Consider the following 17,801-nt stretch of genomic DNA (forward strand, 5'->3'; position numbering starts at 1 on the left):
CTAGAGTCCATACCTCTCTTAATACAAGAAAGGACTTTGCTCGCTTTGGAAACCGCAGATTGGCATTGCATGTTATTATTGAGCTTATGATCTACCAAAACCACCAGATCCTTCTCCACTACGGATTCCCCCAGTTGTACTGTGCTATTGTGTACAAATGACTCACCTGCAGACCCTGTGTTTACATGTAAATACCGACATTGATATGTAAATTGCAGCAGCATTCATATGTAAATAAGGGTGGATCAGCAGCATTCATATGTCAATAGAGGCGGTATTGATATGTATATCATGCCCCCCCTGAGGTCATATGTACCATCACCTATTCTGAATGCTGCCCACTGGGGAGATAAAAGGGCATGCTTGAAGGTCCTGCCTACAACTGTGGTCATTAAGCCTACCATTAGCATGTTCTGCAAAGTTAAGCAAATTGGGGATGGGGGGGGGGGGTAGTGTGTGGTGTGCAAATACGGAATAAAGTCCTAAACCCTTTTTCAAAATCACACAGTGCCAAGGAATGTCAACAGATGTGTGAGTGTGTCATTAACAATTAATGGCACTGCTGTGTATCTGCTAAAGGGCAGCACGTTTCTCTGGTGTCAGGAAAGCAATTTTGCATGGGTTCCCGACACACACAAATGTGAACGCAGGCTAAATGTCTCAGTTACATTGGTGGTCAGTGTAAATCTTCTCATTACATTGGTGCTTGGTGTAGAATCCTTTCATTCACACTAGTGGCCAATGTGAACACCCCCTTACATTGGTGGTCAGTGTAAATCCCTCCTTACATTGGTTAATGTGAATGCTTATATTACATTAGTGGTCAGTGTAAACCCCTATTACATTGGTGGCCTGTGTTGAAACTCCTCTTTATATTGGTAGTCGGTAAGAAAAAATCATCATTGCCATTGATCGAAACAAGAGCGAAACTGCATGGAGGGGGGGCCCAATACATTTTTTGCCCAGGGTCCAATCAATATTAAAGACAGCCCTGGGAATGAGCTTGCACAAGTGCCCCCCATAGCAAGCACTGGTGGGGGGGGGAACCAAGGAGCGTCAGCAGGGTACCTGAGAGGAGAAGTGGGGCTGCTCTGTGCAAAACTGCACAGAGCAGGTAAGTTTGAAATGCTTATAAAAAAAAAAAGAAAGTTTAGAATCACTTGAAGAAGCGGACTGTCTCTTGAGCGCATCCACTAATCCTGCACTATGTACATTATGAACATTAATTCGGGACGTATACTAGCTAATGCCATTAGACTATGTATAAAGGATAGTACTGCGTACTTTATGGCTCATAGGATGTTGATTGCATACCGGATTTTGTAATTGTGTGATTGAACTTTTTATCTGTTCATTATATTTTTTTTAATTTAATGATGGAACAAAACTATGCTTTTATAAGTAATTTTTGTGTAAATGTGGTACCTATTTGTAAATTTCCCTTTCGTTAATGCTTTTATGCTTCATTTGCTACATATGTCTATTTTCAAAGCTAAGTCTTTTCATATAAATCATTTGGCCTGATTCATACCTTATTGTGTTCATTTTAGGAGATTTCCTTTCCAAACCTCCATTCTGCTTCTCAGTCTCTCCTCATTTTGAAAACAGTTGTGTATCCAGGGCCGGATTAACATAGGGGCTATTGGAGCTGCAGCTCCAGGCCCCTTTCTCAAGATAGGCCCATTTGCCCAAAAAATAAAAAATAAAATAAAAAAAGATTGACTTCGAGGATTGTAGTTCGGCGATCAGGAGTCACAGAGACCCCACAATAGGGTGGTAGGTAGCTAAAGACCCACTCCAGCACTGGTTAAAATATCATCTGCTATCATCTATGGTTCCGGAGATACGAGGCTCATTGCGCAGCCTGTCAGAAGCTACATACAGAGCGGCCAGTTTAAATACAAGCTGGAACACTCTGCAGCAGACTGAGAGGATGAACTCACAGAGCTTATAATTATTATTTGTATATTACTTATGATAATTAAGCCCTTGCCACCCAGGCCCATTCTGAGACTTCTCTCCTACATGTAAAAATCATCATTTTTTATGCTAGAAAATTATTCAGAACCCTTAAGCATTATATATTGTTTTAGCAGACACCCTATGGAATAAAATGGCGGTCTTTGCAACTTTTTATGTTACACAATATTTGCGCAGCAATTTTTCAAACTTTTTTTTGGAAAGAAACTGTTTCATTCATTAAAAAAAAAAACATTAAAGTTAGCACAATTTTTTGTTGTGTACTAAGCGATGCTTTACATTTTTTTACAGGTTACATGTTTAGAGTTACAGAGGAGGTCTAGTGCTAGAATTATTGCTCTCGCTCTAACGATCGTGGCGTATGTAACCTGTGTATATTTGGCTCTGATACTAACCAGTGTCTACCCAGGGATTGACTAGTATCTCTCCCCAGCCTGTCCCCACACAGCCTCTAACCTGCTGACCTGTGAATGGGACAATCACTCCTCTGCAGTTACTGTGTTCTGCCAGTGAATATAATGATTAGTGTTGCTAACTATAGCTGGCAGCACTGATTGTTTTGGGGAAAACCTGACAGGCTGGTTGCACTCAAGTCGGTTAATAGGTTGACTTGTGTAAAACCAGCTAGCCCATACATAGATCGACTATGGCTGTTCTCTGCTTAATTGGTGTAATTTCAATCCATGTATGGCCCGCTTAACCACTACGCAGTCCCTAAACATCCTTCCACAAACCTTTATATTTTCCTTCCCAGATTAAATCATCCTCCTCTCCTATACATAGTGCCCACTATCATACTCTCCACACTTCTCTCCTATACATAACGCCCGCTGTCATATCCTACACACTCCTCTCTTGTACATAGTGCCCACTGTCGTACCCTCCACACTCCTCTCCTATACATAGTGCCCACCGTCATACCCGCCACACTCCTCTCCTGTGCATACTACTCACTGTCATACCCTCCACACTCCTCTCCTATACATAGTGCCCACTGTCATACCTCCAACACTTCTCTCCTATATATAGTGCCCACTGTCATACCCTCCACACTCCTCTCCTGTACATACTACTCACTGTCATACCCTCCACACTCCTCTCCTATACATAGTGCCCACTGTCATACCCTCCATACTCCTCTCCTATACATAGTGCCCACTGTCATACCCTCCACATTCCTCTCCTGTACATACTACTCACTGTCATACCCTCCACACTTCTATACATGGTGCCCACTGTCATACCCTCCACACTCCTCTCCTGTACATACTACTCACTGTCATACCCTACATACTCCTCTCCTATACACAATGCCCACCATCATACCCTCCCTCCACACTCCTCTCCTGTAATTACTGCTTACTGTCCTACTATCCACACTTCTCTCCTGTACATAGTGCCCACTGTCATACCCTCCACACTCCTGTACATATTGCTCACTGTCATACCCTCCACAATCTTCTCTTATACATAGTGCCCAATGTCATACCCCCTACGCTCCTCTGCTGTGCATACTGCCCACTGTCATGCCCTTCACACACCTCTCCTGTACATAGTGCCTTCTGCCATACCCTCTGCACTCCTCTCATGTACATAGTGCCCACTGTTAGACCCTCCACGTTCCTATACCTCACCTGCACATACTTCCCACTTTTATACCATCCATACTCTTCCCCTATGGCTCTTACCCACAAAAACTGTTCTTTAAAATTATACTGAATATCCTCAATGTTACCAGCTCTAGAATGGGCACTTTTGTTAGTTCAACTAAATGAAATCTCAAGTCCTCATATTTGTTCTGCCCCATTATTAGTACTTATTTAATTTTGTAATTACTATTGTGACGTATAGAGGAACATAGGGGATGTCAACTACTCTAAATATAGCACTTGTAAAAAAAAAGCGTCCCTGAAAATATTTTTGAAATGTTGACAACTATGCACTTAGGCACTGCCCAAGGGCCACAGGGTCAGTAGGGGGCCCCATGAGAGGCTCCTGTGATATTCAAGTGGTAGTAAACTTTTCTAACATTACTACCTTTTTAGAGGCCCTGGGGTAGGTTATGCCATAATGTACAAGTATGCACAACATATTAGCACATTAGGGCACACTTAAATTGTCAGACTGAGCCCTCCAGTGCTGTGCTGTGATCAATCCGGCGGGGCCCGGGCACTTCCATCTTCACCTGGTCTTCCTTCTGGGTTCTGTGCCTTCGGTCACTTTCCTTGTCCAGGCTGCATTGATGTCATTCCCACACATGCGCATGTGCATCCTCTTTCTCTCATCCCCCCCTTTCTCTCTCATCCTCCCTCCCTTACCCCTCACACCTCTTTCATCCCCTTTCTCTCTCTCTTTCGCTCGCTCTCATCCTCCCTCTCTCTCTTTAATTTAATTTGTTATGACAAAAAATTGTTAGCATTTTTATTTATTTATTGTTTATAAAAGGCCCCACCAAAATCCTCAGCACCAGGCCCATGATGTTCTTAATTTGGCTCTGTGTGTATCCATAAAGGAAGTAGAAGCTGGGAAAATGTGATTATAACCAGTGTGGACTAGGAGGTGGTTGCTTCTCTTCTGTCTTCTGACTTCTAAGTCCAGTAAATCCAGTATATGAATTGATATCAGGCTGGGAAGAAATAGAAGATTGATCAGTAGTTTAAACCTGAACGCAAAGTATATTAAAAATTTGCAGAATAATAAAGCTCTGAAATCAATGAGACATCAATAAATGTATTTTTAAATGCAGGCATTGTAAGTACCTGAGTTGCTCCTGGTATCAGCTTTTTGCAGTCCCCCTCGTAACAGGGCTGGAGTATGAGATGAAAATGCAGTAAAAGGAGCCAATCAGTTTAAGGTGATATTAAAGGTTTGGGTTTTAAAAAAAAATGTTTTGCACAGTACAGCCCCGATCCTCTTCTTCGCTGTGGAGATGGCGCAGGGTGATGGGTTGGGTGTGGGGGAAACAAGCATAACTTTTCCTTTTGGGTAAAGATCCCTTTTGAATGATGCTGGGTATTAGGGATGAGCTTCGTGTTCGAGTCGAACGTACGTTCGACTCAAACATTGGCTGTTCGTGCGTTTGGCGAATTCCGAACGTTTTGGCCGTTCGCGTCAAAATTCGAGTGACGCGCGCGCGGACCACAATGCACTGCGTTGGCGCAGTGCATTGCTGTCCGATGATTGGCCAAGCATGCACTGTGACCCCGCATGCTTGGCCAATCGCAGTGCCGGCAGCGAGGAGAGCCATGATTGGCCACAGGCATCCTGCCTGTGGCCAATCATAGCTCAGGCTGTGTAGTGCACGCCCACCACTATATAAGGCCACCTTTAAGGCGGCCTCCTGTAGTGTGTTACTTTGCATCTGAAGCAGTGGGTGTTCTGTGTACCTTCAACACAGTACACACCAATCGTTTTTGGCTGATTTCCTATCTTGCTGCTGTGTAGTGGTTGTTGTCTGTGCCCTGACTGCAGTATACACCACTATATTCACCTCACCTATATAGCTAGTGATCTAGCTTTAACCACTAAACAACTGCCCATTGCCGATTAACGGCTTCAGGGTGGTTGTTTAACTCAGAGAGGCCGTTAATTAACGGCCTCCCAGAATTCTGCTCTCGCGTGCCCCGAGGTGTGCGCACTCGAGAGCATCCGTGACCGCCGGGTCCATAGGACCCGGCGCATCACGGTAAACGGCCGCTCATAGCGGCCGTTTACCACGTGATTGCTCCGTCAAATGACGGAGTGATCACTTGGAAACAAACCGGCGTCATGTTATGACGCCTGTTCCTCCCTCCCCTTTCTGTACCGATCGGTACAGCGGAGGGGAAAGAGATCGGTGTCAGCAGCGATGTGGGCTGCATCTGCAGTGCCCACATCGCTGCTCACCGAATTTAACCCCTCAATTCCCTGCCAATACTCTGCAATACCAGTGCATACTCTGCAGTACCCTGCCATTACTCTGCAGTACCCCGCCATTACTCTGCAGTACCCCGCCATTACTCTGCAGTGCAGTACCCCGCCATTACTCTGCAGTGCAGTACCCTGCCATTACTCTGCAGTACCCCGCCATTACTCTGCAGTACCCCGCCATTACTCTGCAGTGCAGTACCCTGCCATTACTCTGCAGTGCAGTACCCTGCCATTACTCTGCAGTACCCCGCCATTACTCTGCAGTACCCCCCATTACTCTGCAGTAACCCCCATTACTCTGCAGTACCTCCCAATACTCTGCAGTACCCGCCATTACTCTGCAGTACCCCCAATACTCTGCAGTACCCTGCTATTACTCTGTAGTACCCCGCCAATACCCCGCCAATACTCTGTAATACCCTGCCATAAATTGCCATACCCAGCCATACTCAGAGATACCCAGCCATACTCGGTGATACCCTGAAATACCCAGCCATAGACGCCCCCCACCCCTCACCGCCCTCCGGTGCTTCTATCAACTCGCCAGTACAATCAAAGCCAGAATCTTTTTTTTATTTTTTATTTCAGGCTTCCCAGCCTAGAGGTGAGATGTGGGGTCATATTGACCCCCCAGATTTCACTGTAAAGAGGACCTGTCACCCCATATTCCTATTACAAGGGATGTTTACATTTCTTGTAATAGGAATAAAAGTGATCAAAAATATATTTTTGGGAAAAAAAATGTCAAACTAAAATAAATAAAGTAAAATGAACAATAAAAAAATAAAATAAAAATTAAAGCGCCCATGTCCCCATGTGCTCGCATGAGCCACACATGTGAGGTATCGCCGAGAATGTTAGAGCGAGAGCAATAATTCTAGTCCTAGACCTCCTCTGCAACTCAAAACATGTAACCAGTAAAAAAATATTTAAAGCGTCGCCTATGGGGATTTTTTAAGTAGCGACGTTTGGCGCCATTCCACGGGCATGTGCAATTTTGAAGAGTGACATGTTTGATATCTATTTACTCAGCATAACTTCATCTTTCACTTTATGCAAACATTGGGCTAACAAGTGGTTAATAATAGAGCTTGCAGTCAGTAGTGTTAGGAGATAGTGCGTGCTGTCTGCGTGCTCTGTACCCAGTACATACCGCTATAATATAGGGCAGGCCCCTACTTTCAAACATCCAACTTACAAACATCTCCTACTTGCAAACGCAAGGAGACAGCAGCGAGTGAGATGAAAAAAGATGGACGACAAAACAAATTATACAGGGGTGATAACCCTTCCCTATGTTTTCCAAAAAGCTTAAAGATATTTTTTTTGACTGGAGCTACACTTTAAAAATGTACCGGTTGAAAATGACAAACAGATTCAACTTAACACAACAAACCTACACAGTCCCTGTCTTGTTTGCACCGCCTGTATACTGCTGTTCTGAGTATATAGGGCCTGGGGGCCACACGCATTTCCTTTTTTTAATATGGGTACGGGGTTCCCCTTAATATGTGTACAAGACCCAAATAGGCTGGTAATGGGCAGGGAGGGCTACCCATGCCATTTTTCTGAATGATTTTTAACCATATTGCAGGAACCAGATATAACATTAAAACCGCAAGCAGTTTTAAATGGTGTTATTTCCGTTTAATGTCATTTTGTGCAGGGACTGTTCTAAACACGGGAAACACGTGGCACTTCACAGGCATACTATAGACACCCCCCAGGCACCATATTTAAAGGAATATTTCACTTTTTTTTTTCACTTTAATCGTCATTAAAATCAGTGCTCCCGCCAAAACGGTAGTTTTTAAAACTTTTTTTTGCAGTGACCCATGTCCCCTGAGGCAGGAGGCAGGTCGCCAAACCCTTTTTAGGACACTATCTTGCATATTAGCCGTTAAAATTAGCACTTTCCAATTCGAACGTTCGAGTCCCATAGACTTCAATGGGGTTCTAACGTTCGTACCAAACGCGGGGGTCGTTCGCAAGTTCTGGTGCGAACCGAACCGGGGGGTGTTCGGCTCATCCCTACTGGGTATCAGACTGAAGACATCCAGTGGAAGAAAAAGTACTGCAGGGAAAATAAATCTATGGCTTGAAGGTGAATATTTCAGCAAAACCTGTTTTATTTAATTTTTTAATGGCTTCTTCATTTTAATCTCAGTGCTTTTCTGGATGGAGCACCCGGACAAGAACTTTGCAGGATCTCTCCAGTGGCAGTACAAACACCAATAATAATGGTGGGGTGGAAGTAGGGTTAATGCTCTGTCCGGTTTCTTTTGCTTTCTGTGTCCCCATAGATAATATTCCTCTATTACCTATACATGTTAAAGGGAAAGAAAGTGAGAGCAAATATGAGCAATAAAAGCAATACAGCATTAAAAAAAATGGATAGATGTTTCAATCCTTGCCCACTTGTCCACTTTTAAAAAACAGCAGAGGATGTGGATTTAAACAAGGTTAGAAAAATTACAGACATATAAAATATGAGGTGTGATGTAGTGATGCCTTAAAATATACCTTTCTTGTGGACAGTCAGTCAAAGGTGGTGAATGTGACCATCCAAATAAAATATAATAGGAGACTTTAAAACTTGTAGCAAACTATTTGATAAAGACTTTATATCAAATCCTCTGTAAGATCAAGCCCGAGTGGCTATACCGTTTACAAATGAGGTCAAATGTGTATATGACTAGTAGGGATGAGCTTCGTGTTCGAGTCGAACATATGTTCGACTCGAACATCGGCTGTTCACCCGTTCGGCGAATTCCGAACGTTATGGGCCGTTCGCGCCAAATTCGTGTGGCGCTCACAGCCCACAATGCACTGCGATGGCGCAGTGCATTGCTGGCTCATGATTGGCCAAGCATGCACTGTGACCACGCATGCTTGGCCAATCACAGCGCCGGCAGCGAGGAGAGCCATGATTGGCCACAGGCAGGATGCCTGTGGCCAATCATAGCTCAGGCTGTGTAGTACACGCCCCACACTATATAAGGCCGCCAGCGCGGCGGCCTTGTGTAGTGTGTTGGTGTCTGTAGCAGTTAGTGGGTGTTCTGTATACCTTCAACACAGTATACACCGATCGTTATCGGACGATTTTTCGTTCTAGCTCTTCTGTAGTGGTTGTTGTCTGCGTGCCCTGACCGCAGTATACACCGCTATATTCACCTATATAGCTAGCAATATATCTATCTTTTATAATAGAGCTTGCAGTCAGTGTTAGGAGATTGTGCGTGCTGTCTGCGTGCTCTGAACCCAGTATACACCGCTATATCCACCTATATAGCTAACTATCTTGCTCGTTTTAAATAGAGCTTGCAGTCAGCGGTAGGAACTTGTGCGTGCTGTCTGCGTGCTCTGAACCCAGTACACACCGCTATATCCACCTATATAGCAAACTATCTTGCTCGTTTTAAATAGAGCTTGCAGTCAGCGGTAGGAGCTTGTGCATGCTGTCTGCGTGCTCTGAACCCAGTATACACCGCTATATCCACCTATATAGCAAACTATCTTGCTCGTTTTAAATAGAGCTTGCAGTCAGCGGTAGGAGCTTGTGCATACTGTCTGCGTGCTCTGAACCCAGTATACACTGCTATATCCGCCTATATAGCAAACTATCTTGCTCGTTTTAAATAGAGCTTGCAGTCAGCGGTAGGAGCTTGTGCGTGCTGTCTGCGTGCTCTGAACCCAGTATACACCGCTATATCCACCTACATAGCAAACTATCTTGCTCATTTTAAATAGAGCTTGCAGTCAGTGGTAGGAGATTGTGCGTGCTGTCTGCGTGCTCTGAACCCAGTATACACCGCTATATCCACCTATATAGCAAACTATCTTGCTCGTTTTAAATAGAGCTTGCAGTCAGCGGTAAGAGATTGTGCGTGCTGTCTGCATGCTCTGAACCCAGTATACACCGCTATATCCACCAACATAGCTCTTCTCTATTTGAGCCATCTGCCATCTGCAGGAGTTAGTGGAAGTTGTGTGTGCCTCCAGCACAATATACACTACCCAATTGCTGGTTTTCCCAACTCCCTTCAGGCCATTACCATGTCTGGAAGGCCAGCAAGAAGAGGCAGACAGGCGCGAGCCGATAAAAGAGGGCAAGCAGGCTCTGTGTCTAGAGACAACAGTGCTGGTCGTGGATGCGGTGCATCGTCATCATCAGCACGTGGCCATGGGACACGCTTGTCCTTCTTTTCGGCAGCTGGACATGTTGAGCCGCAACATGCCAACGACTTGGTAGAGTGGATGACCAAGCCCTCTTCATCCTCCTCATCCTCTCTCCCCCAGTCTCAGGGTACTAGCAAAGCAGCTGCCAACGCATCGTCTTCCCTCCTCTCAATGTCATCATCAGTGACTCCTTCCCTAGACCCACCACGTCCTCCTGAGGAGTCTCCTGAACTCTTTGAGCACAGTGTTGGGTACATGCTCCAGGAGGATGCCCAGTGTTTTGTAGGCTCTGATGATGATACTCAACTAGAGGAAGGCAGTAGTGTGAATGCAGAGAGAGGGGATGCTCAAGAAGGACAGCAATCTGGCAGTCATGTTCCTCAAGCTGCAGCATACTGCCAGGTTTGCTCCAGCGATGAAGAGGGAGGGGATGATGAGGGCACTGACTCCACATGCGTGCCTGGTAGGAGAGAGGAGGAGGAGGCACATGTCCAATGAGGCAGGATGCCCTCCGGAGGCCAGCTTAGGGGCAGCATACCGACTGAATCACACCGCAGAGCTCCGCCTGTGCAGGGCTCTGCCTTTGCGCGTTATTCTAAAAGTTCTTTGGTGTGGGCCTTTTTTGAGATGAGTGCATCAGATCGCACCGCTGCTATTTGCAACATATGTCTCAAGCGTATCTCGCGTGGCCAAAACATCAGCCGCTTGGACACCACATGCTTGACCAGACATATGTTGACCTGCCATGCAGCTCGTTGGCAAGCGTACCTCAAAGACCCACACCAAAGAACAAAGCGGACCTCTCCTTGCTCCTCATCAGCTGGGATCTCCAACCCCACTTGACCTTCAGTCCTCTCTGAAACCTGCTCTGAGAGGAATGAAGGTGTAGAATTAGGTGTGTCACAGCCAAGTGCTTCCGGGCACTCTGCTAGCAGTACACCCACGTCCGATTATAGCAGGCAAATGTCCCTGCCCCAGCTGCTGGACCGGCGAAAGAAGTTCACTCCCAGCCATCCACATGCCCAGCGGTTGAATGCTAGCGTGGCTAAATTGCTAGCACTTCAACTGCTGCCTTTTCAGTTGGTAGACTCGGCCCCCTTCCGTGAGTTTGTACAATGTGCGGTTCCTCAGTGGCAGGTCCCCAAACGCCACTTTTTCTCACGGAAGGCGATTCCGGCTCTCTACCGGCATGTGAAAGGCAATGTCCTTGCCTCGCTGGACAGGGCGGTCAGCGGTAAGGTGCATATTACCGCTGACTCATGGTCCAGCAGGCATGGACAGGGACGTTACCTGTCTTTCACGGCCCATTGGGTCACTCTTCTGGCAGCTGGGAAGGATGCAGGACAAGGTGCAGTAGTGTTGGAGGTTGTTCCACCACCACACCTCCAAAATGCTACTATTGGTTGTGACACACCTCTCTCCTCCACCCCCCCCTTCCTTCTTCCTCCATGGCCTCTTCCAGTGCTCTGTCCTCAGAACCAGCGGTGCGTTCCAGGGGCTACGCAAGTACGCAGGCAAAACGATGCCATGCTGTGCTTGCGCTGTTTTTTTGGGGGGACAGGAGCCCCACTGGGGCGGATGTTTTGTCAGCTCTGCAGGGGCAGGCCGAGAGGTGGTTGATGCCACACCAGTTTAAGCCAGGAATGGTGGTTTGCGACAATGGCACTAACCTCCTCTCCGCCCTCCGACAGGGACAACTGACCCATGTGCCCTGTGTAGCTCACGTCCTTAACCTGGTGGTGCAGCGGTTCTTGGGCAGGTACCCGGGCTTACAGGATGTCCTGAAGCAGGCCAGGAAAGTCTGGGTGCATTTCCGCTGATCATTTAATGCCTGTGCTCAGCTGGCTGAGCTCCAAAAGGAGTTGAACCTGCCCAAGAACCGCCTTATATGTGACATGCCCACCAGGTGGAACTCAACGTTGGCCATGCTGCAGCGGCTGCACACGCAGCAGAGGGCCATCAATGAGTACCTGTGCGACTACGGCACCAGGACAGGGTCAGGGGAGTTCGGGTTTTTTCTCACCACGCCAGTGGGGCATGATCAGGGATACATGCACTGTCCTGTCACCATTTGAGGAGGCCACAAGGATGGTGAGCAGTGACAGTGCATGCATCAGTGACACTGTACCTCCTGTCCACCTCTTGGAGCATACGCTGCGTGGAATAATGGACAGGGCACTTGAGGCAGAACAGAGGCAGGAAGAGGAGGACTTCCTTGCCTCTCAAGGCCCCCTTTATCCAGACAGTGCTCCTGCTGTGCCACCCATCACACAGGAAGAGGATGAGGAGGAGGAGGAGGATGATTGTGTCAGCATGGAGGTGGAGGCTGGCACTCAGCATCAGCAGCAGCAGCAGTCTTGTAGGGATGATTTACAGTCCCAAGAAACCCGTGGACTTGTACGTGGCTGGGAGGAGGTAGCTGCGGATCATGTTGTCCTTAGTGACCCAGAGGACTCCGGACCGAATGCCTCAGCTAACCTACGCTGCATGGCCTCCCTGATCCTGCAAAGCCTGCGGAAGGATCCTCGTATTCTTCGGATCAAGGAGAGGGACCATTACTGGCTGGCCACTCTCCTTGATCCACGGTACAAGGGTAAGGTTGCCGACCTTATCTTGCCATCGCAGAGGGAGCAGAGGATGAGACATCTCCGGGAGGCCTTGCAGAAAGGTCTGTGCAACGCGTTCCCAGAGACTGGGAGGTTACAAACTCCTGGTCCTGGACAACGTGTTGCTGAGGCAACGGTCAGAAGGAGCGGTGGAGAAGGTGGCCGTCTGCCTGATGCTTTCAGACAATTTTTTAGTCCGCAGCCCCAAGGTATGATCGGTTCCAGCAACCATCGCCAGCGTCTGATTTACATGGTGCAGGAATACCTAGGGGCAAGGTCAGACCTGGACACCTTTCCCACCGAAAATCCTCTGGCTTACTGGGTCTTGAGGATGGATCACTGGCCAGAGCTTGCACAGTATGCAATTGAGCTACTGGCCTGTCCTGCATCCAGCGTTCTTTTGGAACGCACCTTCAGTGCTGCTGGTGGCTTTGTTACCGATCACAGGGTGCACCTGTCCACCGAATCAGTTGATCGACTGACTTTCATCAAGATGAATCAGTCTTGGATCACCCACAGCTACCAAGCACCTGAAGCTGATATAACCGAATAATTTTTTTTGAAATATCACATCCCTTCAAGACTGCCTATGCTGATGTTGAGTGACTGTCCTGTTATGTTGATTGTCTATCCTCTTCCTCCTCCACTGATATGTTGGAAGAACATTTCTGTTTCTGGGTGATGCCTAAGGCCCAATTTTTCTGCCCCTGTTTAACAGGGGCGTTTAATTACAATTTTTGATGCAATGCTTTGCAGCAGGGCTAATTCCTGCACTAAAACTAGAGTATATGGGAGAGGTTGCAGTGTCGTGGCACCAGCACCAGTGCCATCAGCCCAATTTTTCTGCCCCTGTTTAACAGGGGCGTTTAATTACAATTTTTGATGCAATGCTTTGCAGCAGGGCTAATTCCTGCACTAAAACTAGAGTATATGGGAGAGGTTGCAGTGTCGTGGCACCAGCACCAGTGCCATCAGCCCAATTTTTCTGCCCCTGTTTAACAGGGACATGTAATTACAATTCTTGATATAATATTTCACAGGAGGGCCCGTTCCTATGCCCACCCAGAGTAACTGTGAGGACTTATAGTGTTGTGGCACCAGCACCACAACCACCAAAGGTCAATTTTTCTACCACTGTTCAACAATGGCATGTAATTACAATTCTTGATATAATCGTTCACAGCAGGGCGCTCCAGCGTCCACCAAGAGTCACTTTGAGGGCTTACAATGTTGTGGCAAAACCAACACCTTGTTCCGCCATTTCTGCAGAGCATATAGGGCAGGCCCCTACTTTCAAACATCCAACTTACAAACATCTCCTACTTGCAAACGGAAGGAGACAACAGCAAGTGAGATGAAAAAAGATGGATGACAAAACAAATTATACAGGGGTGATAACCCTTCCCTATGTTTTCCAAAAAGCTTAAAAATAGTTTTTTTGACTGGAGCTACACTTTAAAAATGTACCAGTTGAAAATTACAAACAGATTCAACTTAACACAACAAACCTACACAGTCCCTGTCTTGTTTGCACCGCCTGTATACTGCTGTTCTGAGTATATAGGGCCTGGGGGCCACACGCATTTCCTTTTTTTAATATGGGTATGGGGTTCCCCTTAATATGCGTACAAGACCCAAAGGGGCTGGTAATGGGCAGGGAGGGTTACCCATGCCATTTTTCTCAATGATTTTCAACCATATTGCAGGAACCAGATATAACATTAAAACCGCAAGCAGTTTTAAATTATGTTATTTCCGTTAAATGTAATTTTGTGCAGGGACTGTTCTAAACACGGGGAAACACGTGGCACTTCACAAGCATACTACAGACACCCCCCAGGCACGACTAATCGTCATTAAAATCAGTGCTCCCGTCAAAACGGCCTATTTTAAAAACATTTTAGGCATTGACCCATGTCCCCTGGGGCAGGAGCCAGGTCCCCAAACCCTTTTTAGGACAGCATCTTGCATATTAGCTGTTAAAATTAGCACTTTTAATTTCGAACATTCGAGTCCCATAGACTTCAATGGGGTTCTAAAGTTCGTACGAATTTGGGGTCCGTTCGAAAGTTCTGGTGCGAACCGAACCGGGGGGTGTTCGGCTCATCCCTAATGACTAGATCTGTTGCAATCAGGACATAGATTCTTGCTCATTTATTGAGAGAGTGAGACATATTGTAAATATTTACCACCCCACCACAAGTCCAAATGTTTTTTTTATTGAAGTATGATCACATTACAAACAAGAGAGTGCAAAGTTTCGGAGTTACGCAGGACCCCTTCGTCAAGCGTGTGATGATGATCACATGCTTGACGAAGGGGTCCAGAGTAACTCTGAAAAATTGCACTCTCTTGTTTGTGATGTGATCATACTTCAATAAAAAAACATTTGGATTTAAAGTGTTACTATACCCAGGACCCTTCATTCATTATATCCAGTCTCCCACAGTACACAGAACATTGAAACGAAATTATTTTAGTAAATATAAACTTTTCTCATCAGCAGTTCTAGCATTTCTATGACTTCTATCAGTGTGTGGTTAAAGCTTGTAGGAGGAGTTTTGATTCTCTTCTGACTGTCCTATGAGGCTGCAGGACCCCTCACCCTCTGTCCTGACATTGCTGATTCGCTCTGTGCCAATAATATGCACCCTCCCAAGAAGAAAAAAAAAACTCTCTAGCAATACACACCAAACTGAGCATGTATAGAATAGCTCCAAAGGCTCTTTCTTATCATGAGATGTTTAGAGGACAGTGGAAGAAGGGGAGGATCAAATAAGACAGGCTCAAACAGCCTTTTTTACACAATGCTTAGGAAAAACCCCTTAGGTTCCACAGTTAGTATAACAAGCATGCTTTACTGCATATACAGACTGATTTTACTGTTGTGGGTTTAGTAACACTTTAACTTGAAGATCTGTGGTGTGCTGGCAAATATATACACTGTGGCATGCATGATCCAGTCTCCAGTTGGTGGTTGCTGCAGCACCCATTATCCTAGAGCCTCTTCCAGGAACATGTGCGATGGCAATATGGATGGTTGTCAGTGAGAGACATATGACCCGTGGTCACAGTCCCACCAGAAGTATAAGTGGGGGATCCTTGAAACTGACAGTTTTTTATTTCTTTTATAAGATTGTCTGCCTTTTTTTTTAACACTAATAAGATAGTATTGCGAGTTTACTGATTTTATAGCTTGTTTAAAGGTAGCTTTTCCAAGAGATTGTATTCTATGTATTTTTTTCATTATATACCATATTGAATTTTGTATAATCAGGTACATATATATATATATATATATATATATATATATATATATATATATATATATATATATATATATATATATATATATATCATATATCACACAGAGCACAGAGATCACAAAGGTACAAAATTAATGGTAATGAATAAAAGCCAATGTGTACAATTGACATGTGATCGCTGTGATTGGTCACAGAGATCACACGGTACAGGGGTGGCTTGGTACAATTCACTCCATGATGATCTGAGGAACGATATGATGGGAACCTCTTTACCTACCTAATATAATACTTTGTATATCACTAGGTGTACACTATACAAGGCGACTATGTATACCTAGTTCCAATTAAATTGAAACCGACGACTATCCTGAAAATCTAGGGGGACCGTTCTTTGGCATTATATGGGTGACAGTGACCATGTGTAGTAGGACCAATCAATGTCTTTCTGTTTTGATGATTTTTACTATTAACCGTGAGTGTTCCTGCTGAAACTCTTCTTTAAGAAGCGGGTTATCGCCTGAAAAACGCAAACTGCGTAAAAATTACAGCAACTCACTGTGCTCCCCCATACGGGAGCCACCAAGAACCTGTATTCAAGGAGTACTAGATAGTTTTGGTTATGTTTTATGGGCAGCTTTTGTGTGTTTTATATGTTTTTTGATATGTATACATGTGCTGCCAGCTGCTCCAGCCCCTTCCATAGCCCAGCGCTCCAGTGAGCGCTGGAGGGGCAGAGCAGAGAGAGACGGTAACTGACAGCAACCAGATCTCTGCAGGCCGAGGACTGAGCTGTGTTTGATGTTTCAGTTCTCAGTCTTAGAGGCGGTGGGGGGCAGTTGCAGCTGGGATCGGTGCTGCAGCCATTTAGGTCAGTATGATTTTTTTAAATTCTTTTTTACAAAGCCCTACTTTTCTTTTAACTGAACTAAATGGAGCAAATTAGAGACATTCAATGTTAGGCTTTACATGCCCTTTAGTTGTATACACTATAACTGCAGCTGATAAATACATGACATGCAATACAGCCAGATACTGTATTTTTTATAAATTAAAATGGTTACAATATGCATGCATGGAAAAAAAACTATCTACATGACAGCACAAAATCAGGATATATTATTAATGATGGCAACACTTTTAGTAATAAAAGGGGTTACATTTTTGATCCCCTACCAAGTAACACATGGTATTATGATAAAGTAAAAGCATTCAACCATGGAACATCCTTCCCGCACATTTCAGCCCCTAGTTTAACATATGTTAACTTTCTGAGCACAGACTGGTCACATTGTTCAGTGACTCTACAATGTTTTTCTAAGACTGAACAGAAGTGAGCTCATTCTACAAAGCTGGATAGATTTATTACCTGTTCTACATTCCTGTTTCCTATAGACGGATAGAGAGTCAGAGAGTCTAAACAGAATATAAAGGGATATGATAGATAGATAGATAGATAGATAGATAGATAGATAGATAGATAAATAGATAGATAGATAGATAGATAGATAGATAGATAGATAGATAGATAGATAGATAGATAGATAGATAGATAGATAGATAGATAGATAGATAGATGGGTAGGTAGATAGATAGATAGATAGATAGATAGATAGATAGATAGATAGATAGATAGATAGATAGATAGATAGATAGATAGATAGATAGATACATAAATTGACAGATAGATAGATAGATAGATAGATAGATAGATAGATAGATAGATAGATAGATAGATAGATAGATAGATAGATAGATAGATAATGGATAGATAGGTAGATAGATACATAGATAAATAAGACAGATAGCTAGACAAGTCACTATAAATCTAGATAGATAGCTAGATACATATATAGGTTGATAT

At 44.9% G+C, this 17,801-nt stretch overlaps 1 protein-coding gene across 1 annotated transcript in view; it reads right to left on the reverse strand.

Moving 5' to 3' along the window:
* Positions 1-4,389: 4,389 nt before the first annotated feature.
* The window catches only part of RNF145 (ring finger protein 145), a 263,348-nt gene continuing 249,936 nt past the window's right edge, over positions 4,390-17,801 (reverse strand). Inside the window, exon 11 of the mRNA XM_077468425.1 lies at positions 4,390-4,606. Within this exon, the coding sequence (XP_077324551.1) occupies positions 4,517-4,606 (90 nt within the window). The 3' untranslated portion in view covers positions 4,390-4,516. The remainder of the gene's footprint in view (positions 4,607-17,801) is intronic.

Source organism: Lithobates pipiens, unplaced genomic scaffold, assembly GCF_037356315.1.
Source record: "Lithobates pipiens isolate NorthernLeopardFrog02 unplaced genomic scaffold, aLitPip1_a1.2 Scaffold_8, whole genome shotgun sequence".
NCBI lineage: Eukaryota > Metazoa > Chordata > Amphibia > Anura > Ranidae > Lithobates > Lithobates pipiens.